This window comes from Gallinula chloropus (assembly GCF_964237585.1).
Source record: "Gallinula chloropus genome assembly, chromosome: 3".
NCBI classification, from domain to species: domain Eukaryota; kingdom Metazoa; phylum Chordata; class Aves; order Gruiformes; family Rallidae; genus Gallinula; species Gallinula chloropus.
This window is the reverse complement of record NC_140087.1, coordinates 102,778,619-102,806,553: the sequence shown is the minus strand read 5'-3', so window position 1 is coordinate 102,806,553 and position 27,935 is coordinate 102,778,619. Positions and strand designations below refer to the sequence as shown.

At 36.3% G+C, this 27,935-nt stretch overlaps 1 protein-coding gene across 1 annotated transcript in view; it reads right to left on the bottom strand.

The window, feature by feature from the left end:
- SNTG2 (syntrophin gamma 2) overlaps positions 1-27,935 on the bottom strand; it is a gene marked incomplete at both ends in the record, with an annotated part of 269,535 nt that overhangs the window by 26,198 nt on the left and 215,402 nt on the right. The window contains 4 exons of the mRNA XM_084261688.1: positions 625-834; positions 5,252-5,323; positions 12,322-12,438; positions 24,388-24,426. Of these exons, the coding sequence (XP_084117814.1) occupies positions 625-834; positions 5,252-5,323; positions 12,322-12,438; positions 24,388-24,426 (438 nt within the window). The remainder of the gene's footprint in view (positions 1-624; positions 835-5,251; positions 5,324-12,321; positions 12,439-24,387; positions 24,427-27,935) is intronic.

Below are 27,935 nucleotides of genomic sequence, written 5' to 3'. Positions count from 1 at the left end.
TTAAATTTAAAACCACCTAATGGGAAGTGTACCCTCAGATCTGATAAAATAATGGACTTGAGGCAACTTTAGTATCTAGTAGAAAGTGATGATGTTTGAAAATTTAAGACTATCACAAACTTTCCTGTCACTTTTATGCCGAGTCTTCAATCTCTTCCAACATTAACAAAGATAATCTCAATTTACAATTAACAATGTAAGAGCAAAATATGTCTTCTTTGAAAAATGGAACATTATGTAAAACACAACACCTTTATCTTATGTGGGTGGAAAATAAGCTTTCTTGAAGAAAATGGTCAAGCTGGACTGAATTAACAACACATAAACTGTTGTCAGTATGTGGTAAAATGTATTAATTTCCAGTTTGTTATCATCAAGGTCAACTTAGACATTACCACTTCCCTTTTACCAAATTGTCATAACAAGCTTACAGACTGTTATTACATAGTCATTGACATACAAATATTGATGTGATGATGAAGCTTTCAGTGTATTAAAATGTACTCATGTAGTCATGGACCACAGCAATCCAGTGCAATTATTAAACACACAAATTACCTAAATGTTTGTTATACTTATTTCACTGATGAAATGGCTCCAGGATTTAAATTATTCATGACTTACCCCTGTTCTTTGAACTTCCAAGAAAATCGCTCTCTGAAATGATTTCTCCCACACTGCCAACTCGCTGCCCAGCTCTACATTGAAATAATGACTCTTGCCATGTCCAACCATAACACTGAAACAATATGGCCTCTGGTCTTCAAGATCAAAGTCCTGATGAATACCTAAATACAAGTTTGCTTGTAGCCAGCAATCATCAGCAAGCCAGAGCTGAAAGACATGTTTCAGTATGTGATTCTTCATCTAGCAAAAACAAACAGTTAAAGCAACATTGTCTTCTGTAAGTGATGGGTACTTGGATACGTTAATGTCATTATGTTAATAATTACCTTGAAGAAATGTTCTGAGAATTAAGTAATAATTTCAAAGACAACTTCTCTCTTTGCTTCTTATTCACTTCACCCTGTATCATGTAATCCGAGCTACTTCTGTAGTTCCAAAATGCTGTCAAAGTTACCTAAGCAATACATACATAATTTAAAAGGAGTTTATAGCAATATATTGTTTACAGTGAAAAGGAAGGAAATCCCTGAATTGCTGGAATACAATTCAAGAGCTGTGTACCAGCTTTACAGGAGAACGTAACACTTGGTTCTAATTGGGTTCCAATATGCTAAACACCAAGGAATGCAGTTATTTATCTAGCATCCAAGGGCTAATTCTGGAAATGACAACACAAGCTTTCAGACATCTCCTAATGGCAGCCAGCATTGCTCTGCAACTACAAGGGGAGTGATGTGAGATCCTGCCAGCATCTTCAAGATGAAGAGAAACTGCATTAGCTTTTCTTAACAAAAAAAAAATACCTGTAACAGAATATTTTGTAAATTAAAACAAATTCTTACAAGAAACTTCTCTAATCTTTCAAGACTTCATTGATTAGCATAGATGTAAAAAAAAAAGAGAGAAAATCTACTGCTTACATCTCTGAGTAGTTTCAGTGACTGAATTTCCAAGTGACATATTTTTTTAAATTTCTATTTATCAGATAAATCCCTTTCTTATTGATTGAAGGAAAAAAAATGCCCAAGTATGTTATTTGTTATTTTCTAAAGTCACCCACAAATAGAATTTTCTTTCTCGAGCAGTACAGGTGAGGTATAGGAGACTGAGGTAAAAGGAGTCATGCATGACTGGATTTTGGCTTTGAAAAGAGCAGAATGCAACTTTTCAGTGGTACCCAAGTCCTACAATCTTGTAGTCAGGTTAAGACTTAGATAGATGTATATATTTTATTTTTCTTTGCCTGTTGAGGCTACAGATGAAACTCCATGCACATGAAATTAAACAGCTGGAACCTAATCATGTAAAATATTCCAATACTTGTAAAATAAATGTTTAAATGTTCAGGGTCTTGTGTCTCTCCTGCTTTAAATACACACACAACCACCCTTAAAGGGCAGCAGTGAAGATCCACTTTTTAGTAACGAATGGCAAACAAATGCTCCACTAGCACATTCTTCTCTGTGTACTGCTCTCATATTCACAAACAGGATCAAAATACTCAAATGGGAACTGAAATTTTTGCTTGTGCCAGTGAATTGCTGAATAACATAAAGCTGGCAAGTATAACCTTATGCAATTTACTCTTCTCTAGTCTATTAAGCTCCAGGTGTTCTGTGGAGGACCTCAGAAGCAGCAGATAATTCCACCAGGGCACTTTGTTTTCAAAAACAGCCCTGCAGCTACCCGACGAGAGAACAAGCTTGAGGAAGTTCAAAGTTAGTTTACGACACACCTTTGGACTGGTGAAAAGGAAGCTGAACACAATATCTGCTTATCATCAGTGTTCAGCAGCCACTGAGTGACAGGTATTACACTTCTATCTGTTTCAAGAATCAGTACTGCTTATCCTGGCTCACAGCCTACTCTATTAATAATTTTTACTTTGTATGTGGAAATGCAATGTGTGAAAATACTAGGCAATAAAAGAAAATAAAATGTTTTTAAAATGGGTGCCTCTTAAAAATGCATCTAATAATCTCATTCCTGAATAACAGAGGTTTTCAGTAACATTTCCAGTAATAGAGGTAGTATGAGGCACGGTATAGGAAGAGGCACATGAAATAAAAGAGATCACATTTTCAATCATCTGGTTGTTACCACTAAATGCACATGAATATGCAAGTATGTGATATATAAATGAAGTTAATTCACATATTTGCATATGCATGTTTGTGCATGCAAGTGAGTATTTATATGGTCGTATACACAGACACAAATCTAAAATATAGCATACAATTTGTTCTAAAATGCCATTTCCATGCTGGATACTTATTTTCCATGTTTAAGTCTTGCATCATCATAAACATTGATGAGAAGCTGACACTTAGATGAGTAACATGTGCACTTCGCCTTAAATTCCATCTTTCATGAGAAGTTACGATAAAGCTCTCTACCACAGCTTCACACAAGTTCTGACCAGCTTGTGAATGTTCTCAGGAACGTCCTTCCCAAATGGCAGGATTTACAACACAACCTCCATCTTTCAGTCTGCACTGTAGAAACCTTAATCTCTCAAGATTTTTTTTCTGTCTTTTTTAATTTGCTCAGTTTGCCTCATTGTCATTTATACCAAAGAATCAACAGAAAAGAGGTTAAAGTGTTAAATTTGAGCTTTTGCACTTTAGTTAATATATTCATGAAGACTCGCAATTAAGCATTCATTTATTAAAATGTCAAGAACATTAAAGAGTTGTATCTTGGATAGTTTATTTCCCACTTCTTTTTCTTAATGAAAAAGTATCACAAAATTTGCTTTAAGGATAGATTGTCCTTGAAATGGAAAGAATATTCAAGGAACATACTGAGTTCCAAATCTGTTGTAACATTTCAAGGAGAAAAAAACAAACCCCAAACCGTAGCAAAGGCTTTTCAAAAGGCACAATAAGTATATATTTCATTGCTGCCTGCCTTGTCAGGAAAAAGTAAATTCTAAAAAAAGATTAATGAGATAGAATAAATCATTTGGGACAGAGCCTCTGCTCTTTGCTGCTCTCTCAAAGATGGGCAGTTCCTGATGTTGCCCACATGTACCTGGCTGAAGACATGGTCACATTAAAATAATGCTATGCCCACAACAATATGGACGTGCTCCTGCAGCCTGCAATCCAGAGCTGAGCACGAGTCCTGAACTGCAGGATTGCTGCTCTTCTGGCATGACACTGCTCAAGACCCTTCCCTATCCCCACTTCTGCCACGGAAGGGAACCCTCCTCCCCTGCCCAGTGACAGCAGGCTTACAATAGAAAAACCAGACAGTGATGGACTGACAAACTGACAGCTGACATCAGTGCCTGCTCTTTTAGCAGCCACTTACTATGAAATGTAGTCAGCTCATGTCTGAGCACTATTTTTTGCTAGATTCCTGTCAAGTTCTGTGTGCTCCTTGCTCTGTTGGCTATAACTTCATGTTTTCAATTCATCTTTTGTTGTTGTTTGAATGTCAGTCAACAAAACTGGTATAAGAAACATGCCCATTTTGTTGAAAGTCATGCAGGGGCAAGTAGTGTGAGCAGCCAGGAGATGGCAAATCCCTACCATCCCATTCTCTGAAAAATTTGGTCGTTTAAAGCTACAGAGAATTCCCCTCTATGCTGAAAAGGGCAGTAAAGGGGAACAGAATGTTACAGTTCACTCATATTGGGTTTTTTTCCCACTTTTCCTTCTGTAAATTGTCATGAATAACTGTGTTGCATCATTAAAAGCATCCAAGTGGTTCTCCTTCAGCACAGTATTTGGTCAGGATCCGTAAAGCAACAACCTTCCTTCTCCATAACCACACACATGATAAAAAGAGAGGAGAGCAGTCAGTGAGAACCAAAGCTAATTTGGAATTTTTCAGTGAAACAGTATTTTATCTGAAAAGGCCGATCCTTTGAGTTTCTTTTCCCTCATAATGTTTGTTTTTACTGTTTTAAGAAAGTAGGTTCTCATCTAGCCTTGCCTCACCTGCAAAGCAGGTTTGGATTACCTGGTAGGGAACTAAATTAAACTATTTGATGCAACGTATTAGAAAAAAAAAATCTTCTGTAAGTCAATTATTAAACAGACTGCTAATATTTTTCCCAAAATCCTTGGTTAGGAAAAAATTTGACACTGTCTTTAGGGGAAGGAAAAAAATGAAAAATTCTATGGTACACAGATGTAACATGTTGCCTTTTATAAGGTAAAATCTACTATAGTATTTGCAAATTACACATGACTTAAAAAGGATATATTTTTTTATTTCTAATTACTGAAATGAAAGTATCTGTATATAGATCCAGAATTACAGCAAATCATTCTTCATTAGACTCACTTAAAAATCTGAGCCACTATTAAAAATGCAATATCCAGCTGCATTATGCTCAGCTGTGTGTCTCACCTGTATTTTATACAACAATCTCTAATAATGAAAAATTTCTCCACTGTGGAAACACTTTAGTAACTCGCTCACTTGGAGCTTAATCTGTTTTCCATATTTTCTTATACATGCACAGCTAATGACACTAGCAATTGCAACAGGTTTTTTTTTTAAACAGCAGATGAACTACTTGAATGTTAGCTATTCCTAGTTAAGATTAACTTGATACTAGGAAAAGGCAAGCTTTACTGAGTAATATCATTGTAATCGTTAGGAAACCTACCTTGTGAATTTTAAATAGAACCTCACAGAGGTTATAGATTTTTTCAGCTCGCACCCAGTCTAGTGTGCTTACCTATAATATCAAATGAAAATGTTAAAAACACATTTTTTATTCTGAAATAATGTACAGACAAAAAAAATTTCAGCCATCATTATTCTACTGGATCCACTAAATACAGGCACATTGCTACATTTAATATCAAGCATTTAGAAAAGACTGTCAAACAGCATTTAATTTTTACACAAGAAGCGTCAACAGGAGTCTTACTATAATTAAAAAGTATTAAATAATTTCTTTGGGCTTTTTTTCCCCTGTTATTACTAAAGTATGATGGAAACCTCTTTGTAATCTCTGTGTGAGTTACATAAGGATATTTATTTTCCAACATGCAAAGTGAACCCAGAGTCTCAAACCCATCCAGATTCATGTCTCAATTTAAAAAAATAAAATATCAACAGACCCAGATGTATTCCCAAATTCAGATTTGAGTTTACATACACAAAACCACCAATATCTTAATATTTCTATTAAAAAACTAAAAAAGGACTTGTAACTGTAATATCTGAAATGAAGGACATCATCTGTGTGCTCAAGACATATTTTTCTGTTTTCATTTCATTACTTTATTCTGTTGACATGATGGGCTGTCAAAATTTGACTGTTAGAATGATACTTGGTTTTTTTCCCTATATTCTAGTTCACGATATATGTGATAATGATCTATTTTATAAACAGTATGTAGTCTAGGTAGTTTAAAAAAACCACACCCTATGCATAGAAAAAAATAAAAGGGGATTATTTTGTTTATATATTTCAGAGCAAAATCCTAGCTCGTGGTGAATGAATGGGAATGGCTGCATAAATATATGAAGAATTTGACTAATTTGTAACTGAGGCTTTTAGCATATGGAAATAAGTGTTTTGATGACTTTAATAGCTACTTTATAATACTAGGGTAGATGCAGTTTTGTCCTGTTTGCACTCCTCTGCCAAAAGGAGGGAAGCAGAAAAATTCAATTAAATTATTTAGGCAAAGCAAAATCTGACCGTTAAACATCTGTTTTTGCAGATGAAACTTCCCTAGGGAAAAAAAAAACAACTATGAGATTCAATAACAGATTCTTTTTCTCTGTATTCACAGTAGCTCATATTTCACCTATAATAATCAAACTTGTTCCTAATGTTCTGTGTGAAGACCAACATGATTTTTTGAAAATATTTTTAAGTTGTATATCCAGGTCTTCATAAATTCTAAACCTTTAAGCAAGATAGTAACCTGTCAGTGAAAATCCAAAGCACTAAAACACTCAGACACAGAGCAATGTTGACTTCTACTGGTTACTAAATGTTATTTTGAAGAGCGCCGTTGGAGGAAAAATGTGAACTTGGTGTTAGCTTCTTTCTGTTATATGCTCTTATGTCCACTGAGTCTAATGAACATTATTATCGAGGAGACCTCACAGATCTGTTTTTCAAAGCAGTGTTTCAGAATTTACCTGAATGTTTTTTCCTTAGTGTGGAAAGCATCCCACCTAAATTTAGAGGTCAGAAGTATTTAATCTTAACAACATAATCCAATTCTCAACAGCCTAAATTTTAACATATTGGGAAAAAAACCCCAAACCAACAAACAAGGCAATGTTTTCTCCCAGTTTCTCTACCTTTAGATCAGACCTTTTACTTCTGCATGACTAAATTTTGATGAGATGAATCACATATTGCAAATGGGACTGAAAAGCTACCTAGAAAAGAAAGTTCTACTACCACATCTTTCAGGAAATAAATGCAATTTATATTCTAGGGTTCCCCATTGGATAGTTTTTCTATTTTAGTGATCAAATGACAAACATCACTTGAATACAACATATGTAGTGGAAAATGTTAAAGCATGTTATATACTTTCATTTTCTCTTTTATTATAAGCCATTTCTGATCATAAATGAAAACTTGTAACATTGTATATAGCTAACTTTAAAAGTACTTAGTACTATATCAAAGGAACTTTGTCAAATTTAAATCTAATTTTAGCTGGCTTAGAAAATTAATTTAAAGCAATTTTAGATATTATACTTGTCCTCCCACCACTTCATAAAATGTCGCAATTTTTAGACTCACACATTTCTAATATTTAGATTTCTGTTCCTCTTTTCCACCTAGTAAGGTCCATTCAATATTTTATTTGAGGTTAGTTCTGTAATTGTTGCCAAGAGTAAGCCAGAGCACAAGTTTGGAAACAAACAAAATGGAAGAATTATAAAGTCGATTCCTATTTAAAAATGTTCCCATAGACAAAGCACTGCAGGTCCTTACTTAATCCTTATTTACAGGGAAATCTTTTTTCACTTTAATAGCTGTTTTGAAAAAGTAGCTAAAGGTTTTGGCCCATTACTGCTGATCTTCAAAAGGGATCTTCATGCTTTCTGCAAAATGTGGTTTGCAGCCTAGGACCATGGCTACTTCATTATTTGGTCTTGAATTTCTCAAAGACAAAGCTTCTTTGAATTTTAGTTAGAAGCAGAAGCCTTCATTCCTACTACAAGCTAGGTAAGATACAAAAGCATAAACACAGATTTAATCTGCTGTTTGTGAAACCTAATTTAGCGTCACGGGCTGTAACCTAAAAGCCATTGAGACATGACTGAAGTTTTAATTGCTCATATAATTTGTTTTGATTCCTGAAGATTAATTTAAACTCTTGGGGTTCTTTGCTGCTATTAATGATGCTACCATGGACAATGGTGAAACTGCTGTGCCATTAAATTCACTCTGAATACTTCAGCCTTTTCCCCATTATCCTGTGCATCGCTTTCATCCTTTGTCTCTCTGTAACCTCCTAAGACTTTTTCAGCTAGTGATGATGATAACTGCTGGCACCTATATAAGCCAAGATTTTCTTTTACAGTGTATGTCACAGAAAGGCTACCATACTTAAATCCAAGACTGAAACAGTCTGAATATCATAGTGCGCAAGGTCATCAGGAGAACACGAATGACATGTTGAGAGGGATTTTAAAGTGGGGAAACAAACATATTACAAAGAGGTCTAGAATCCAAAGAGACAGCTGACATTATTTATAGTTTTCTCAGAATTATCACAATATGTCTAAGTTCAAAATGTTATTGTTATAAAACATATTTAAAAAAAACAACACCAAAAACCCAAAACCCCACAATTGATCATATACTTTTGGTCAGTGAGAAAAGCTAGAAAGACTCAGAAAAGTTCACCAAGAGTGCAATATCCTTAATTTGCTTTAAAGGATGTTTCTATTTATTGTAGCCTTATCCGTCATCACACATTTAATAACTGGGTAATCATAGGCAACTAAGATAAATGAGATACTGGAATATACTCCTTAGGCAATAAAAAAAGTTTTCTCATTATTTCCCCTTGGAATTGTTCCTGCAGGCATTCTGCACATTGCAATTTCTTGGGTTTATTTTAGCATGACAAGATAATTATTTTTTAGTAAAGCATTTGAAAAATGTTTCAAAAAAGGTGTATTCAGAATGGGTCACTTAATGAGAAATACTTTCATTCGCATGAATTTAGTTCTAACTGTCAGAATACATGAAAGTACCAATTAGCATTCACAGAGCTTCCACTTTAATTCTTGTGACCAACAGTAGCTGAATGGTATTATTATTGGAAGACCAACTCCTTGGCTAACTCAGTGCATTATGTGATATATTGAAGACTTGCGTTTTGTAGATATTTGGCTATATTAATCCTTTCAGAAAGACTGTAAAATAACACATTTGTAAACTCACATACATGAAACACTGAGTTTATCACAGACATTATAAAAATGGAGATAGAAATATAGGAATTTGAATTTACAAATTTATGTCCACAATAAGAGACTAAAAAATAAGCATGTGGATTTACAAAAGTACCAAGTGTTGCAGAAGTACTTTTTACTTCAGTATGAGCTTCAGTAAGTTCCTTGCATTTTATAAGCACGCTTTATGGTGGATTTCTGAAAAATAAACAAACTACTAAAATGTAGTTTCACTTAGGTGAAGTGATCTCAGCACCAGATCAGGCTCACATTCCAAATATATATAGCATTCTCTGCGTGTGTTAATTATTTATTTTAAAACCATAACTTATTTTTCAAAAGTCATGATTTAAAATAGAAAGATAAATTTAAATTAATTTTGATGTATAAATGTAGTAAACACCAAACTGAAAAACCGTTATTCTCTAGAAGAGAGTTCTGCAATTATAAAATAGGCATACAAGACTTTCATGCTTATTCAGAGATCAGCACTAAAGGAATGACTAGAGATCAGAAATAAATATGCGGTGCATGTAAAAGAGAATCACACTTCAAAACTCACTAGAGTCAAAGAAAGGCTAACATACTCTTTAAATTTTTATGAACACTGTCTGATTCTAGAAATCTCCAGTGGTCTCCCACCCAATATAAAAAAAAAAAAAAACAACAACCACACAACCTCAAAAGACCAAAACTTAGGAAAAGAAAATCAAAGTAGCTGTAATACTTATTAATGGGATACAGAGAATGCTGCGTTATCTGACAATTAAGCAGAAGCATCCCACGCATCTAGAAGTACTTAAAAGGTCTAGGGAAAAGATAAATACTTTTAGGTCGAGTAATTAATTTCACTGATCTCTTCAGTTTTTAATGGAAAAAAATGAGCCAAGTATAATTAAAAAATAATATTAAAAGATATTAAAAAGGAAAAACAAAATCAAGAAATGTTCTTGAGATGAACTACTGTCTATCTGTGTAAGAACCCTAAAGATTTCCAAGACAACTCAAACTTGATGGTACAAAACACACACTGAAAAGCAGTTAAATTTAAGCAAATATGTGAACAAAATAAAGACTTATGTGTCTAGTTAGAAAGTTCACCAACAGCATTCATGGTCAGTTCTGTGCCCTCAAAGTCATTGTCTCTTCCTTCCTAATATGTTACATTTACATTATATATAATGTAAATTACAAATATGAGTATTTAGAACCTTCATAGCAGTATTCTCTAACATTTAAAGTACTGTTCATGAGTTAATTAGATTAACACAGGATTTAGATTTTCTTTTAATGTTTTTGAAAGGTGGAACTATTTGTTACCTTATTATTATGCTTGTATTTATTCCTTTTCTATAAACATGGACTGGGGCAACCTCTGTTCTGTACACCAGGCACTTCCCTGGGGATGGGCTAAGGCCAGGCACGGCCATGTGGCCATGGGTAGGTCTGACTCATTGGGGCCCATGGTTGGACAGGACAGGGTTGTGGGGAGCTGAAAACTGGCTCTGCTGTGCTGCTGGGGCAGGTGATGATGGCTCCAGGGAAGCTGCAATGGGATCCTGGACTGTGGGAAGTTTGGGAAGAGCACTAGGGAAGAAGGCCAGTGACAGTCACACTGGAGGCACCCTCAGGGCACTGATAAACATCTTCAAAGTTTGGCTTTAGATCCAAATATGAATTCTTCAGGTAGGTGGTTGCTAGAAATTACCAATTTCCTGGTCTTTTGTTTTGTTCATTTTGAACTGATATAAAAAATCTGTGGAATGATTAAATAATAAAAAAAAACCAGTCAACAGGTTTTATGATTTATAGGCTCAGTAACACTGACTCCTGTACCTGAGTACTTGGATGACACAGCACATTGACCAAAAGGGTCCCCTTTGTTCTTTTTTTCTTTTTAAAGCCACTATTTCTACAAAAGAAATTGTGCAGAACCACAACAGAGTGTACGGGATCCTTGCAAGTAGCATGTTAACAGTACAAAACATACGCCCTCACTTGTCTGTTCTTAGTAGAATGCTGAATATGATAAATGAAGTAGGTTATGCCCAAATAGTACCATGTAGATGGATAGTTTTAATTATATCAACAATGTTTCTTCGAAAACGGGTCTGAAAAAAATAACTAAAATTTATAAAGGAAATGCATTCATGTGGAGTGTTATTTATTTGTTTAATATTTTTGTATTTGCATTTTAATTGGACTGTAGTAATTGAAACAAATTTTAGTTCCTTGACTTAATATACAGGCAATTTTTTAGAAGGGGAAAAAGCCCAAACTTTTCCCAGATGTGTATTCTCTTTTTAAAAAAGAATACTACTGGCCATTTAGAAATGCTTGAAACTAATAGGAATCATTTGATTTATAATTTCAATCTAAAGAGAGAAAAAATGTTACTGATTGCTTCTCACAGAGGTTCATAACTAATGTTTGAAGAGTATGTACTTCCCAAACGTACGGCTGATGGCACACACATAAAGGATCAGATTTTTTGGATCAGCTGAGGAAACTGGGAGACTGACCACTTTCTGAGCAAATCTGTAAGGCAGCTATATCATTGAAATTGCATTCTAATTCCATATTTTATTCTTTTTGATTTGTTTAAGCACAGTTTCTTCAAAGAAAGGATAAAACAATAATACCATGTGGTAAATATGGTCCACTTTTCCAGAGTTTAGAATTCTACAGCTCATTTCTCTTTCGTGCTTTTCAATGAATTTTTATTAGTGGGTTTTTTTTTTTTGTTTTGTTTTGTTTTAGAGAAGTACCAGTTAAGGCATCTGTTATGAAATAGAATTCTCATTACTATCTACGTAAATTATCAAAGCAAGATGATGTCATTTGTTCAAATGGTACAATTAGCATTGGATTCTCTGTAGCAGTTCAACCCCCTTGCCTGTGTGCAAAATCCACAAGTACCTGCTAATGGTATAGATAGTGTATCTTGTCTTTAAAAAAACCTAATTTATGACTTCTGCAGTGTACCTTAGAATAAATAAGAAATAATTGGCCTAACCAAAAAGAACAAAATCCGAACTTAACAATTTTAAAAAGTTAAACTGTTAGTTCTTTGAACTATTCAGGTACAATAAGATTTTCAGAAGGCCTTGAAAGAGGTTAAATATCTAAAGCTTATTGAAATTCAGTGGCATCTATGGCTTTAACTTCTTTTGAAATCTCAGCTGACAATTTTACTTGGTAAGGAAAAACAAACCCAGACATAACAAACAGGTTTCCATTTACAATTAAACTGTTGGAAAAAATACTTTTTTTTTTTTCTTTTTTTACCGGTGGAGTGCTGAAAATGTAGAAGGATGAACCCTTCAGTGCCAGAAACTTGAATTTGTAGAGCTGAGATGAATCAGCTCCTTCAAGTCTCTCATTTACCCATCCCATGTGTATGACCTGTAAAAGAAAATAATTTAAAATTAAAGCTCTATTTTTCAGTGGAGCATAAGATATACCTGAATAGGTCAAGTATTTCCACAAAGAAGAGTGGTCATATTAGAAGAGGATGCATCATCCCCTTCTTTACTTTTGCTTTCCCACCACTACCATACTCTTGAAGTACTGTGTATCATGCCAACGTGTCAGAAGTCCTTGAAGAGACTTAACCTGCAGTACAGGTTGAATCTTGCGTGAAATAATTACTGTTTTAGAAGCCACATATGTGTGTCTCAGCAAACTCTCACTTAAGCCAGGAGAAAACCTAGGTGTCCCGAAACAGTTCAGCCAGCAGTTCACAAAAAACATGATCCTACATTATCTATAGCACAGTCCAAACTTGGACATAGTGAAATTTCTGTTATATACCCCTCTCAAAAAATTACATCTGAACAAGTCACTAGATTTATCTGAAACCAAAGAACTTTCTGTATGCTCATATTTGCCACTGTTAATACACCATCTGTTGTCCTTCAGAGTTTAAAGGGGTTTTTTTTAATATACAGTTTTTCATATGATGATTTATGTTCTCATAGAATTAAACATGAAATTCAATTGTTACAGAACTTTGCTCTAACATTATTACAATACACATCTTTACATTTCAGATAAATTAACTTTCAGAAAAAAATAAAGTAAGACAGCATGCTTCCTTTTTGAGGTAAATGCAGAAGTATAAAGGAATAATGCCACAGTGTGATAGTAGAATACCATGAATGTTGTCACTAAAAGTAACAAATGTAAACATTTTAGCCTTCATTTTACATACGTTAAGAAGAACATATTGCCCTTGAAACAGGTATGTGAATCTAGAGTGATCCACTGATTTGCATATGTAGCTATCGCTGATAAGCTTGCTTATTTTCACCTAGGTCTACATTTATGGAAAACTCTGAGTTAAAGAGGGGCAGAAATGTCATAGGGCTTGTGAATATGCTGAACACACAGAGGTTTGCTGGAACTCAATGGAAACTGCCTGAAGAAGGCATTCATTAAATTTCATGAATACTTCATCGTTTGTTCTACAGATGGATTTGAGAAAAATGTGACCATCTCAGGAATGATTTTCTGTTGAAAGCCTGGTGCCATACCCGTAGGTTCTGTCAACAGAGCACAAAGAGTGACAGAATGGACAGGGAGTAGGTAATAGTACAGATGCATGCTTATACTCGTGTCCTGAAAATCTCACACATTGTTTTGCAATTTTGTTATGTGATGTATAAATCATGTTTCTTACTTATCTATTGACTCAGAAACAAATAATAAATCAATATGTTAGGCTAGGCAATGCTTCCCTATGTACGAAGCTCCAGTATTAACATCGTAAGGAGATCTAAGAAACAGCACAATAAATATAATAACTTTTCCAGTTCTCATTTTGTGACTCTGTAAATTTAATAACTCTCACAAAAACACTGTTGTAGTGAGAAAAGGTTTAGAAGCAGGATGCTTAGACTTTTCATTACTTGATCAAAATATACTATTGTTGATAATCCAAAATGCATGGTTATATATTAAATCATATAGACAAAAAGAATCATGTCCAAATCAAAGGGCACAAAATGTCCTGAAAATGGACACCATTTATTCACCTGTAACCCTGTTAAAATCTTTACTAAGAAGTAATTTAATGATTACATTGATAAATTCCTAGGCAAAGGATATAGATCTTCATTATGCCCATAGAATCATAGAATGGCATGGGTTGAAAGGGACCCCAAGGATCACAGAGCTCCAGGCCCCCTGCCACAGGTAGGGACACCAACCTCAGGCCTGGATCTACACAAGGTTACCCAGGGCCCCATCCAACCTGGCCTTAAACACTTCCAGGGACTTGTACACATATGCCCATGTTCCTCATCATTATCATTACTATTTATTCTTATAGTAGCACTGACTAAATAATTTTGTAACTATCCACAATGTCAAATGGTAAAAGTAAGTCACAGATAGTCTGCATCTTGCCATCAAACAACATATTAAAGCAAACATGATATATTCTGAGGAATACAACTATGTATCTTGTAGCAAGCCAAAGATGTCCAGTTAATCTATTAAAGAAGGAAAACATGAAGTTCTTAGTTAAAACTCAGACAGGATGGTATCAATGAGAAGACTGGGATTCCACTTGTCAATATTGTCTTTTCACTTCAAAATGTGGTGAAATTATGTGATTTCCATCAACAGGAAAAACTTGATTTATCTAGTGGACCAAAGGTTGGACTACGAGTGCTGGTCCTAAGTACCAGCAGAGGTGGAAAACACTATACTTTCTTAGAATAAAATTCTAAATTTAGAAAAAAGACATTGAATTTCTCCAACTGAAGTAAAGTGAGATTTTTATTTCTTTTTAATGCTTTATGACAAAGTTTTCCATAAACTTTGAAGTGGCATAATTTCCTTTACATTTTTTATGGAATTCTTGTGAAGGCTCTAACACTGTTTTATTCTTATCTATGGCTGCAAGATCTAATGGTGGTAGATCAGAATCAAGAGACCTAGCTCCAAGTATACCCCTCTTCACGTGACAAACAGATTTTTATAATTATTAACAGCTTCAAACTTACCATTAGGCTGCTCTTTATGCTGAAATCTCTTTCAACGTCAAGAGACAATTTAGTAAATTTACAAATATCGACATTTGCAGATAAATTTGGAGAACTGTATTTCCGCAGAACACTATCTGAAGTCTCACTTATCTGAATTCTGTGCTAAGACTTTATATAGTCTCAAGTCTCTCTCTCTCTCTATATATATATATATTTAGGAAGAGAAGTATACTACAGCTACAAGACACAGAAGATTTTTGCTTGTTAATTTGTTTTAGAATTTTTGTATATTTAGGAGAAAAGCAAGGTCTGAGTTGATTTAAATATGTATTATTCCTCCAGGTATGAAAAGCTGGTTGAGATACTTTCTTGGGGAAGAAGCAATGGTCATGCTAGTTAGCCGAAGAAGGATTGCTACTGGAAGATAAAAGGTGAACATTACTGTCATTTGTATAGGTTGGGGATAACAGAATGGGAAGCCAAAAAGTAAGTACTAATGAATATGAAAGAGGAAGAGGAAAAGACAAAGCAAAAGGATTTTGGAGGAGAAAGAAATCGATTTAGTAAAACAAAAAATAAACAGGAGAAAATATGAAATTAAAATGAAAAGAACAAAAGGATACTATAAAAGTATATAAAGAGGGGAAAACTAATGAAAAATATTTGGGAGGAAAAAACATTAAGAAAGCAGGATTTCCAATTTATACTTGCATATAAAGACATAAAATCCTTAAAAAAGTAATGGAGGAAAACAATGATTTTCTTTGTCAGAATTAGTGCTTAACTTATGCATTTATTGAAAAAAATAATAAATTATGGATCTTTCTATGGAGATATCAAACATATCTAATATATTTTTTTAAATTTCTTGCCATATAATTTTCTTATTGAATGATTTATTTAATGGTCATTTAGACCACAGAAACTGAGAAAGAATAATTATTCAGTTCAGCAAAAGTCTGCATGGAACAAAAGCAACCAAGCGTTGGTACTCAACAACAAGCTATTTGTGGTTTATAAGTAGGCTACGGAGATTTTAACTGGGTCTCAGTACGTGGGTGGGAATATTAGTCCCGGGGTAAAAATTGTTCTCTTATTTAGATTGAAACCTGACATTTAAAATTTTAAGGAGTGCTCAAAAGGCATTAGACTACAAACAGTTCCATTCTCAGCACTGCTTCCATCACTTTATTCCCATACTGCCGAATCAATTTGAGTCTGCTATTTGAAACTGCATGGAAAATTACCCATACATCATTGATGTGTTATTAAGTTTCTAACATGTTCTAATACACTTTCCAAAAGTTCCTGTAGGAACAAAATGAGCAATGGCACTCATAATGAGGAGATAAAACAAGTCACTAACAAAATGTAATCCAATCATAGCAGATAAATGAAAGTTCTTATTTGCACTTATTGTTTTCCTACAGCAATAAAGCATCTCAATGCTGCAATGACTTGGAAATTTAACATGTGCTATATTTAATAAAGCAGTCCCTATATTTTGAATAGAGCACTTTTAGTTAAATAATTACCAAAAGTAAATGACACAAAGCACTCCAGAGGGAAATGAAGAAAGAAAATCAAGTAGATCCCTAACGCATGAAATGCCAGAAGAGGTGGGTACACTTATATAATTACAGTAGGATAAGAATTTAAAACAGACGCAAGCTTGGACTGAAAGTTAAGAACCGGTGTGATACCATGAAATGAAATGGAACAATGCAAAATTAAGAGAGCAAAGAGAAGTACATCTTGAGGTAGCTTAAGTCAGTGTTTTTTTTATCTTTTCCAAAGGAAGTGGAAACTGTATGTTTTGAAATGTAGAGATGGACAGGGGGGCGAGCGGGGAGGATGGGGGACCAGTTCTTACATAATGATTAACTATCTAACCAACTAAAAAAATTCACACGCTAGCAGAATTGATGCGTTACATTAATCGTTTCCATTGTACATCAGTTGCATTCAGTTACGTCCAAATGACTACTATTCAAAACAATGTTTTGGAGATGAAGCTACAGAGGAACTTGAAAATGGAGACACTAATATTTTATGTGCTTCAGCTGAAGAATAAAATGTGTAGGTCCAAGCTGGGATTGTTTGAACACCACAAGTACCAACATGTCTGTGCTAACCTAACGGGAGCTGTGAAGACAGGTATGTATCTGAATTCGTGCACCTTCCCAAGAATTGGCTGCCTGTACAAAATTTCAATTATGAGTCCTTTTTGGTAATGATAAATTGTTTCTTCTCTTTGTTTGATTATTTTAACAAGACTAGGAAAATCTGGGCTGACATCACTCACCTTTTCTCCAAACTGTCTTCTTGTTCATGTTAGGATCCAAAACACAAAAGTCCTCACTCTTGAAGATGTTGCCTTACTGGTTATGCATTCATATGTTATACTAGATCAGGAGCACTATTTGTGCAGCTGGAACTAACCAAACTAAGGAACAGTGGAAGGCTTAAGTAATTAATTTTTTTCGTGTCTTATACATCTATTTTAATTTTAGCAGCTATACGGCAACTATGAAATACACCTAACAAGCTGTTCTCTTCATCAAATAAAGACTCTATTTATTTCACATTTTGAGAAAATAAATAAATGAATAAGCCCATCCCCAAACCCTTTCAAACTGTAGCTGTTTGCTACAGTTAACTCTATTCTAGCCAAAACCAAGACCACTGTAAAATTGCAATCTGCAAGAATCTAACTCTTAAAGACGAATTTTATTGCTATACAATAGAAAAGTATTTTTCTCTCTTTTTGAGAAAATGAAAGGAAAAAATAAAAGAGGAATTGATGTACAAGATTTCTTTTGCTCTTGAGCATGAAGCCAGGTGAACATGTTCATGAGGGAGCAGTTCTGCTATGAGGAACAATGGGAAAACCCTCTGTATTTGAGAAGTTCCTTATGCAGAATCAGGATCATATACTTATAAAAAAACAGAGTAGAAAAGAGGACTCTGAAAAATTTACTACATTAACCTCTCCAAAACACAGCACCCATGATACCTATCTTGTTTCTAAAAAATGCTTCCTTAATGTTCTAAGCATGAACAGTAACACAGACTTTGTAATTTCTCTCATCAGTCTGTTCTAGCACCTTATTATCTTTCTTGGTGATGAGAAAGTCTATTCCTCATGTCCAACATGAATTGCTTTGCTTTAATATCCATTAAGGACTGAAACTGTTTTGGTCTTAGACTGCAAGAGTGAAAAAAGCATATTGAGAACACAAATGGAGCAAAAATCCATTAACAAGTGTTTTTAGCTTTTGTGGCATCACTGCTTTCTTATTTTCACACCTTATTCTCTGAGCACTAAGATATAATTCCTGAGTATTTCTTTCATATGTCCCTCTCCCTTTTGGTTTCATCTTCTGCTGGTTTTGGTTGAGACAGAATTAATTTTCTTTGCAGTAGCTAGTAGAGTGCTGTGTTTTGGATTGATGCTGAAAACAGTGTTGATAACACAGGGCTGGTTTTGCTACTGCTCACATAGAGCCAAGGCCATTTCTGCTTCTCACACCCACCCCACCAGTGAGTTGGCTTGGGGTGCACAAGGCTTGGGAGGGGACAGCTGGGACAGCTGGTCCCTACTGACCACAAAGATATCCCATACCACATGGTGCAAAACTCAGCATCTAAAGCTGGGGGAAAAAGAACGAAGAGTGGGTTGTTTGGAGTAATGGTGTTTATTTTTCCTGGTAACTGTTACACAAGATGGAGCCCTGCTGTCCTGGAGATGGCTGAACACCTGCCTATCCATGGGAAGTGGTGAATGAACTATTTGGTTTGCCTTGGTTGTGTGCACAGCTTTTGCTTTACCTGCTGAACAGTCTTTATCTCAACCCATGAGTATTCTCACTTCTACTCATCCGCTTCTCTCCCGCATCCTGCCATGGGGGGAGTGGCTGTGGTGCTTAGCTGCTGGCTGGGGTTAAAGCATTGACAAACCTGTCTACAGGAGCCATGGAAAACCTCTGGTCAAGAACTCAAAATCCGATGCAGTACTCCTGCCAAGGCCTTACAGCAAAAGAAACAATATGTCCTACAGTAACTCACTTTGGCACAGCCTGCAATGCCTGTCTCTTTCTCAAAAGCCACAAAGGACACATGGTTGCTCTGGCATGTAGGTCAATGGCCAGTCCTGGCCTGATGGTGACAGTGTGAGAAACTGCTGGACACTGGATACAATGCAAAAGGAGAAGTTGGCTCTCTGTCTCAAGCCTGCAGCTTTACTAATAAAACAATAATGGGATATCAGGTGAAATATATGAAAGTGAAGAGTGGGTGAAGAACATCAAAAGTTAATGAAAAAGGGGTGCTGACTTGCTGTGGTGGTATCACAAATTAAGGCTGAAAACGCCAAAAAAGTATATAAAATCTGAAAAAATAAGGGCCAATAGAGGAGTAAAATGTAGGTGGGTTCCTTATTGGTGAAGATGAAAAATGGGGGGAAAAAGGAATAGAAGGTAAATCATATGAATGTGCTCTTTGGGGTTCTCTGTTGATCAGCCCTGTACCTGATTACCAGGCAGATGATGTAATAATAAACCATAATAATTCATTTCAATAAACCTGTTGTTTTTCTTACCATCTCTAACTGACCAGCATCTGCAGAGAGGGGCATCTGGGATGTGGTCCCTAATATTAGCAAGGCAATGGAGGATGGACCAAATGTCCCTAAGAGAATTCATATCCCCAGACAATTACCAAGTATTTTCCAGTAACATCTCCAGTTCTTGCCTATGTGCTGTACCCTATTTGGCTTCCAGCCAGTTTTCCATGCTCATTCTTCAATGTGTCAAAGTCATTCTTATGTCTAACACTGCATTTTAAATTTCCTGATTGCAAAACTAGTAGGCTTCCTTTTGCTAACACACCATAAAGGGATTATTAAAGGGAATTGGATCCAGGTCAGACCTATTTAGGACTTCTAGTCAATATGTCAGCTTTGAAAGTGAACCATTTCTATCTATTATTGGATTATACAACAAAGTCTGTACAACCAAATCTGTATAATACTTATTTAAAATATTGCAGTGTCAACAAATGTCATAAACCTTACTGTAATCAAGGTAAATTGTAGCAAACACCTGTCACCCATCCACAAGACGTGTTATACTATCACGGGAGGAAATTAGATTGGTTGTCACTATTTATCCTTGACAAATCCTTTAGGGCAGTCATTCATTTGTTATCTTGCAGCTGCATAAAATATTTTGTTTATTTATTCAAATTTATTTCTAGAGATTGAAGTTAAATTGACTAGTTTCTAAATCTCCAACCTCTCTTTCTTTTTCCATTAAAAGCCATGCTGTTTGACCTTTCCTTGTCTTTTGATACGCCACCTGGCAGACACAATTCCCTGAAATATCTTGATAATAGCTCTGTGATTACTTTGACCAATTTTTCAAATATTACCATGCATTAAAAGCATAAATAACACCAAAATTTCCCTTTGTGTTGTAATCTGACATTTTATTGGGTAAACAGCATTATTTGACTTTATATATATATATATATATGTATTATATAGTATTTACGATAACCGTCTTCTGCAGTTGACCTTTTTAGTGAAGGCTAACCTCTGGTATGTTGAGTAGAAAACAAACATTTTCCTTTATCTTCTTGCTATAAATATACTTAAAGAGTAATTTTTATGCCCATCTATCCCTTGCTGGTTGCATCTTAATCTGTGTCCTGGCCCTCCTGGTACTATCACATACTATGCTTTTATACACATTGCCTCTAGATTTCATTTTCTCTATGGTTTCCTCTGGAAGTCAATGAGGTGACTGGAAAAATAATCAAAACAAACAAGGGAAGAGACATCCTACGAAGTACCGAAAATCTATTTTACAGAATCAGAAGAAAAAAACATACCTAGTCTTAATTAACCAGTATTTTCCTATTTCTCTCAAGAAGCTACTGTTTTAGTGGAGTACCAGAAATCATTGTATATTTCCTGAAACACCCAGCAAACAAAACAAAAAATCTTGCAAGTAGTTTCTCTCTCTAGAGAGAGAAAATTGCCTAATGTACTGTTTCATGAAAAATCTAGCAGTGTGTATCTTTGTGAAAATTGAGTCCCAAATCTAACTGCCTACTGATAACACAGAATCAAGTGCTTTGAAGTCTCCAGAGCTCTGTAATAAATTATATCAAGCAGAATCAAAATTTATAGTATGTGCAGAATGGTGGCTGTAAACATCCTCCACAGTCAATAAAATAATGCACAAACTAGCTCAATCCCCCTATAACTGTATGGAGCACAAGTATGCTCCACAAGTATCCAGTGCATGGATGCAATTTGCTTTGTCATCGACATATGTCATATATACACCTAAAGCCAAAGATTCTTCAGTGGTAGTTATTTAATATTTTTTAAATTTGTATAATCCCTGCATATCTGTAAAAACCTTGTAATCCATGGCATAGATTGACTAGCATGACATGTGTTGAGATAACGAGAACTCTGTAAACAATTCCCGCGGACTGGCTGGGATTTAAGGACTGGTGAGAATAATTTTGAATAGGCAGTTTATAGTTTATATGCAGACACACTGATGTCCTGGGGTAAGCTAGGATAGAGTTAATTTTCTTCCCAGCATTGTTTGGGAGTCAGGATGAGAGCAGTGGTTATAACATGGATGTTTTAGTTTTGTGTTATCAGCAAACTTGCTGGCTGTATACTCTATTCCCTCATCCAGGTCATCAATGAATATATTGAATAGTACAGGTCCCAGTACTGACCCCTGAGGGACTCCCCTGGATACAGGCCTCCACATAAGACTCCGTACCAATGTCCAAAACTCACTGTCTTCTTTCCTTCCACCAGCTCTCAATCCACCTCACTACTTGACCTTCCACACCACACTTCTCTTTATGAGGATGCTGTGGGAGACGGTGTAGAATGCTTTACTCAGGTCAAGATAGAGCAAATCCACCGCCCATCCCATTCCTTTCACTTTCTAATTTTCTCTAGTTACATGCCCATGGAATTCATGATCTTCTGGAGATTCAGGCAAAGGCAGCAATATGAAACACAAGTTTAACAAATAAACTTTTTATGTTCTTGTCCCTGAATCCCAGTTTGTTAATGGCCTATGAAAAAGAGAATCTGAATTAAACCTCTCCTGATTCAATCTTGTCCCTTTATCAAAGGGATTGGTTGGACACTAAAGGCAATGAAAAAAACTCACTGCAGGCGACAAAATAATGAAACTACAAGGACCTGTTTAATTCTTCACAAATGTCCATACAAAGCTAAATTTGCAGGTATCACCAGTTTCATTTCAAGGTAGTTCATCAAGTGACCTTCAATCTCTTAAGCTTATACTTTCTCTAAATTTTAAATCAATTGCATTGATAAGAGCAGTCCAGGGTTGTACAAATACTGTATAACTGACATTAATAGGGTTCGTTACTCCAGGGCAGATCAAACCCTCTTCTATTTTCAGTTTTCATTACCAATATTATTCTATTTCTTTGTGATGTATACGAGACATTCGTGTTTTGGTTGCTTGTAAAGCAAATTTTCACAAGACAGTGTGATTTTTTTCATGTTTGCTCCTTTAGTATTTTTTAAGTTTGTTTTTGTTTGGAAAATGAGCAAGAATATATCTTTAGTATGTTTTCAACTAAAACCATTATTTGTTCCCAAACTGATATGAATAAACTTTGAACAGCTACTGAAGTAGAAAGCACGTCCAACAACAGACATCCAATTTCAAGGTCTTTTCCCGTGGCATTTACCTGGCTTTCCTATCAGTTTGTTTAATAATTAAAAGCCATGGCAAAGAGAGCAATTAAATGCTCTTCTTTTACATAGAATAGGTATTTATTTTGGTTTTGGGATAACTTGGTTATCTACTATACATAGATTTAACCTTTGTAGGGGTCCCTCTTTGTTAGGCAGCTCTCCAGCTGTTCTTCCCTAAGCCTGTAGTGCTGCCTGGCATTGCTGTAGCCAAAGTGCAGGACCTGGCACTTGGACTTGTTGAAACTTGTACAACTAACTTTGGCCCATCGATCAAGCCTGTCTGCAGAGCTACTCTACCTTTAAGCAGATCTATAACTTCACCCAGCTTACTGTCATCTGCAAACTCTCTAAGTTCTCAGATCTCATCCAGATCATCAGTAAAGATGTTAAACAGGAGCGCCCCCAGCACTGAGCCCTAGGGAACACCACTTGTGACCGGCTGTCAACTGGATTCAACTCCATTTAACACAACTCTTTGGACCCAGACATCCAAACAGTTTCTTCTCCAGCAAAGTGTACATGCATCCAAGCCACAATCAGACAGCTTCTCTAGGAGGATACTGTGGGAAACTGGTCAAATACCTTTCTAAACTCAAGGTAGGCAACATCCATAGGCTTTCCCTCATCCAATAATGTCAATGGTTAAACATTTTTAATAACTTTTAGAAGAGTCTATAAATGTCCAAGTACAAATAAGATGACAAAATGGTGACATATGAAAGAAGATACAAGCTGCCAATATAATAAATATTTATTTGATCCCACTATAAAGAATTTTTTTATTCAGTCTTCGACTTCAGTAATAAAATCCAGAACAAATTTCTACAGTAAAACACTATAAAAGAAGCCTTGTGTAATTTCAATTTTTAAATTTTACAAAGCTAGTATTTTTGAAAACAGTAGGGATTGAGCTCTTTGTTCCTGAATAATGATTCAGTACCAGACTGATGAAATGAAAGCACATGTAAGTGAAACTCATTAATTTTATTATACAAGCTTCAAAGTACTTCCAGTATTGCAGAATTTTACAAAGTAAATTAAAAACCACTTAGCAATGCTACAAGAAGTGAGAATACAGCCCAATGCAATTAATTCATCTGGGTCATCAGGACAATTTGGCTAATCAGGCCACTGAGTTCCAGAAGTCCCAGACAAACAGTTGTGGCAAACATACTCTGCCCAGCATTACACATGCAAAACAGACTGGATTTGCAATACACTCTGTAGCTACCTGTGTACCATATGTGATGTAAATACAGAATTAACTTGTGAGACTCACCACTGCAATACTGCACGTAAACATACACTATGCTTTCCAAAACCTGGTTGTGAGTTCCATTGTCCCTCTCTCAGTTTATTTCATGGCTCCATCTAATCCACTTTTTAGGTCTACAGTGGGGGATTCTATTCATTACTGTGGATTAGTAAGAATGTGCTGCATTAAGTAGGTCATTTCAGAACTTCAAGCCATAGAAAGGTTGGGTTTAGAATTTTAAACTGACTAAATGTGTATATATAAACTCTACAAATTTTGCAACCTAATGCAATGACAAGGATTTAAAAAACAGGATAATACAATGAAAGTCTTACCTGGTCTGAGGGAGAACAGCATTTATTTGCCATTTTCATCTACGAGAGATGGAAGAATACACAGTTATTAATATGCTGAAGAGTTTCTGTAATGCAATTAACATTGACATAGGTATTGAATATTATATTAATACTTGCAATTTGTATTTGTTAAAAAAATAAATACATGCTTAAATACTAGATTTTTTACTATTACATTAAAATTACAAAACCAATGACTTGATGAAGCCTTTTGCCAGTTTTCCTCATATCCTTTTTAAAGATTTGCAATTATGAATTTAACTTTGCCACTCGGAGTGAAAATATCCCATGCTGTAGATGCTTCACTTAGGTCTCAATTAAACTAACTATTGGTAACACAGATCTATAAATAAGTCATGTGATTAAGCACTTGTGAAATGCAGGCCGGAGAGTGTACGACATGTTTAAAAATAAAGGGTATGTTGTTTAGTTTTTCCGTTTACATGTCTTTCTTTTCCCCCTCTGTTCAGCTAATCAAGAGTTTTGTTGCTTTTAGCTTTTTTTTTTTTTTGTCTGTCATAGTTCACATAGATGAGTGGTGGACAAATATTCCCTGACAGGTATTCCCTTCTTTAAAATGAAACACTGCTTTGAAGTGCAACATTGGTACGTGTCGTCATGCTTTGGAATCGAGACAGAAGAAGATTTGACTGGAAAGACTAAACCCCCTATATTAAGGATATAAGCTACAAACTTTCCTACAGCTGATGAGTACTTCCAAAGGATCTTGTCATCAAGAAGCCTGGTTTATAACAAATGAAGGGCCTGTGCTAGAAGACCAATAGCTATATCTAATGCACAGGGGAAACTATAATTGCCCCCAGGAAAGAAGTCCTGGGATATCGCTTGTGCCCTGGACATACCAGGTTTGTAAGATCAAATCTGTGGAAAATCTATGGAAGCAGAGCTTGTCTGCTGCCATGCAGCTCAGAAAATGTGGTGATGACATTGCCTGTTATGGTGGGCTGATTCTGGCCAGCATCTCAGTATCCAGACAGTCATTTACTCCCTTCCCCCTCCCAGCAGGAAGAGTAAGAGAATAGGAAGAACAAAGGGAAGAAGACTCATGCATCAAGATACAGAGAGATAAGTGCAGGAATCAGGAAAAAAAGAAGTGATAAAAAGGCAATCATTGACTGCATCCCACAAGCAGACTGATACCCAACAACTCTCTAAGCCACAGGCACTTTGGAATATGACCCCTTAGCTTCTTTGTCCACCACATCACTTCTGCTGAGCACAACATTATATGGCATGGAATATCAATTTGGCCAATCTGGGTCAGCTTTCCCAGCTGTGTCTTTTCCTAATTCCTTGCCCAACTCTTACTGGCATGGAGTGGTATGTCAGAGTGATAAAGCCTCGATGCTATACAAACATGGTTCAGCAACAGTCAAAACACATGTGTGTTACTAACATTGTTTTAGTCACAAGTACAAAGCACCACACCAAATGGCTGCCATGAAGAAAGTTACCTCCATCTGAGCCAGACCCAGTACACCAGAGAGGGCAACAGGGTTTGTGCTATGCTAATGACACAGGCCTCAGAATGTGTCTGGATTTGTCTGGACTTGTCTTGGACTATCTAGAGCTGCATTACAGATTGTTTAAGAATAACATGAATAGCTAATGACTTGGTTTCAGTGAAGTACTGCTGTGGGATGTAATGATATATAGGTATATAAAGACTACAGGTGCATATACATATATAAGTATACAAGTGTGTACACACACACACACACTTGTAGCTAACAGATAGCAATAAAAAGTTGTTATTCTGCATAGAGTGAATTATCTCTAACCATAAACAGAGTGACACTATGACAAAATGCAGTGTGGAGGAGTACAGGATGACAGCAGGAGCCTTGAGTGTATGGAAACAGGGTGATAACAAGGCTTAGGCCTGTAGGAGTTCACTAGTCAGTCCTAACTCATCCTGGGCCATCAAGGCTGCTTCTCCTTCACATATGCTCACTTCTTCAGCCTGTTTGAATTTAAGTGAATTTTGACATCACACAGTGCAGGTGTGCTTGTGGGTCAGACAGCTGGGAGTGACTGAGGCTCTGGGAATGAGGTGCTCAGACCTGCTGGGAGCCTGGGGCACCTGCCAGGCCTTGCTGTCACCTTGGGTAGAATGCTGGGAGAGCCTGCCACCTCATTGGAGAGACACTGTCATGGTACCTACCACCTCCCCTGCCACTCCAGAGGAGGAACGGGGACCATCACAATAGAGGCAGTTCACAGCCTGCAGGCACTGGCACCTATACCATAGTATAGATGAGGATTGATGATGAAGATGGAGCTGACATGCAGCTGCCAAGCAGGATGAGAGGCTTCCAGCTATGATCCTCACAGCTCTCGCCCACAGTTCTGCCTACAGCAGCCTGACCCCAAGCTGCATGGATTCACCATGCAGGGAGCAGCCTGGAGCACTATGGGAGAGGAAAGAGGTGGCAGAGCTTTCTTGGTGGTTCTCGGGACCCTGACAGTAACGAACTAGGGGGAATCAAGAACCCCACCCTGTAGCTTGGATACAACAAATTGTTGACATGCCCGGTGTTGCAGAAGGAAGCAGACCTCACCAGTCTGATATGGCGATGAGCTTAATCCTGAGCAGCCATGCAGAACTTAAAAGGCACCTGAAATACTTCAGTGTCAGTTAGAATCCCATCGTATCCCATCCAGATTAATCTCCAACCTTTCTCCACTCCTCCAGGCATGAATATACACACAAAGTAGCTGTACAGAAGCCATGTTATACACATAGAAAATATTATTTCCTTGCAGTTGGCCAAAGACACGCTCCATAATAAGATTACTATATCATAAACCAGTAAAACTAAACAGGGCTAGCTGGGGTTTTGTCTCCTTTCACCTTTTTAGTTCAGTCAAACTACTTTAGTGCTGTCTATGACAGGACGAAATTTTGTTATCCTACTTTTTTTTTTCTTGTGTTCATATGTGCCTGGGAAAATGTGTGTGTGTCTGGCGATGCAGGTTTCCTGCAGAATCAGGGTAGAGTCTTGTGAAAAGCATCCACATAACCAGTCCAGCTTCCCATTGTTAAGGGAAGAGTACTTTGGGCTCCACAGCTATTCACTGCACAGCCTTGGCTCATTCCCTATTCAAAGCAGGGATGGCTGCAGCCGTGACACAGCTGTGGGGAGAGGAAATACCTCCTTCTGCATCACATTACATCCCTATGTTACACGGCTGAGGAGAGAGAAGTATGCACCCTCTGCTACACCTGGGACCACCTGCTCTCTACGTGCATCCACTGCTGGTACAGAGACAGATACAAACAGGATACGCTACACCGTCCTGGCAGCACACGAGCTCTCAGCATTGTAGTGCAGTAATGGGAATAGGAGATATCAGGGGAACTACCACAAACCTGGATCTGCAAAGACTGTGGGCAACTTGGGAAAGGCACTACTAAGCGAATGTAATTCCTATACTATGTTCTAAATGAGTAGATACAGGGCAGGAACAGAACAGGGGTGAAATGATTCAGAACCATATACATG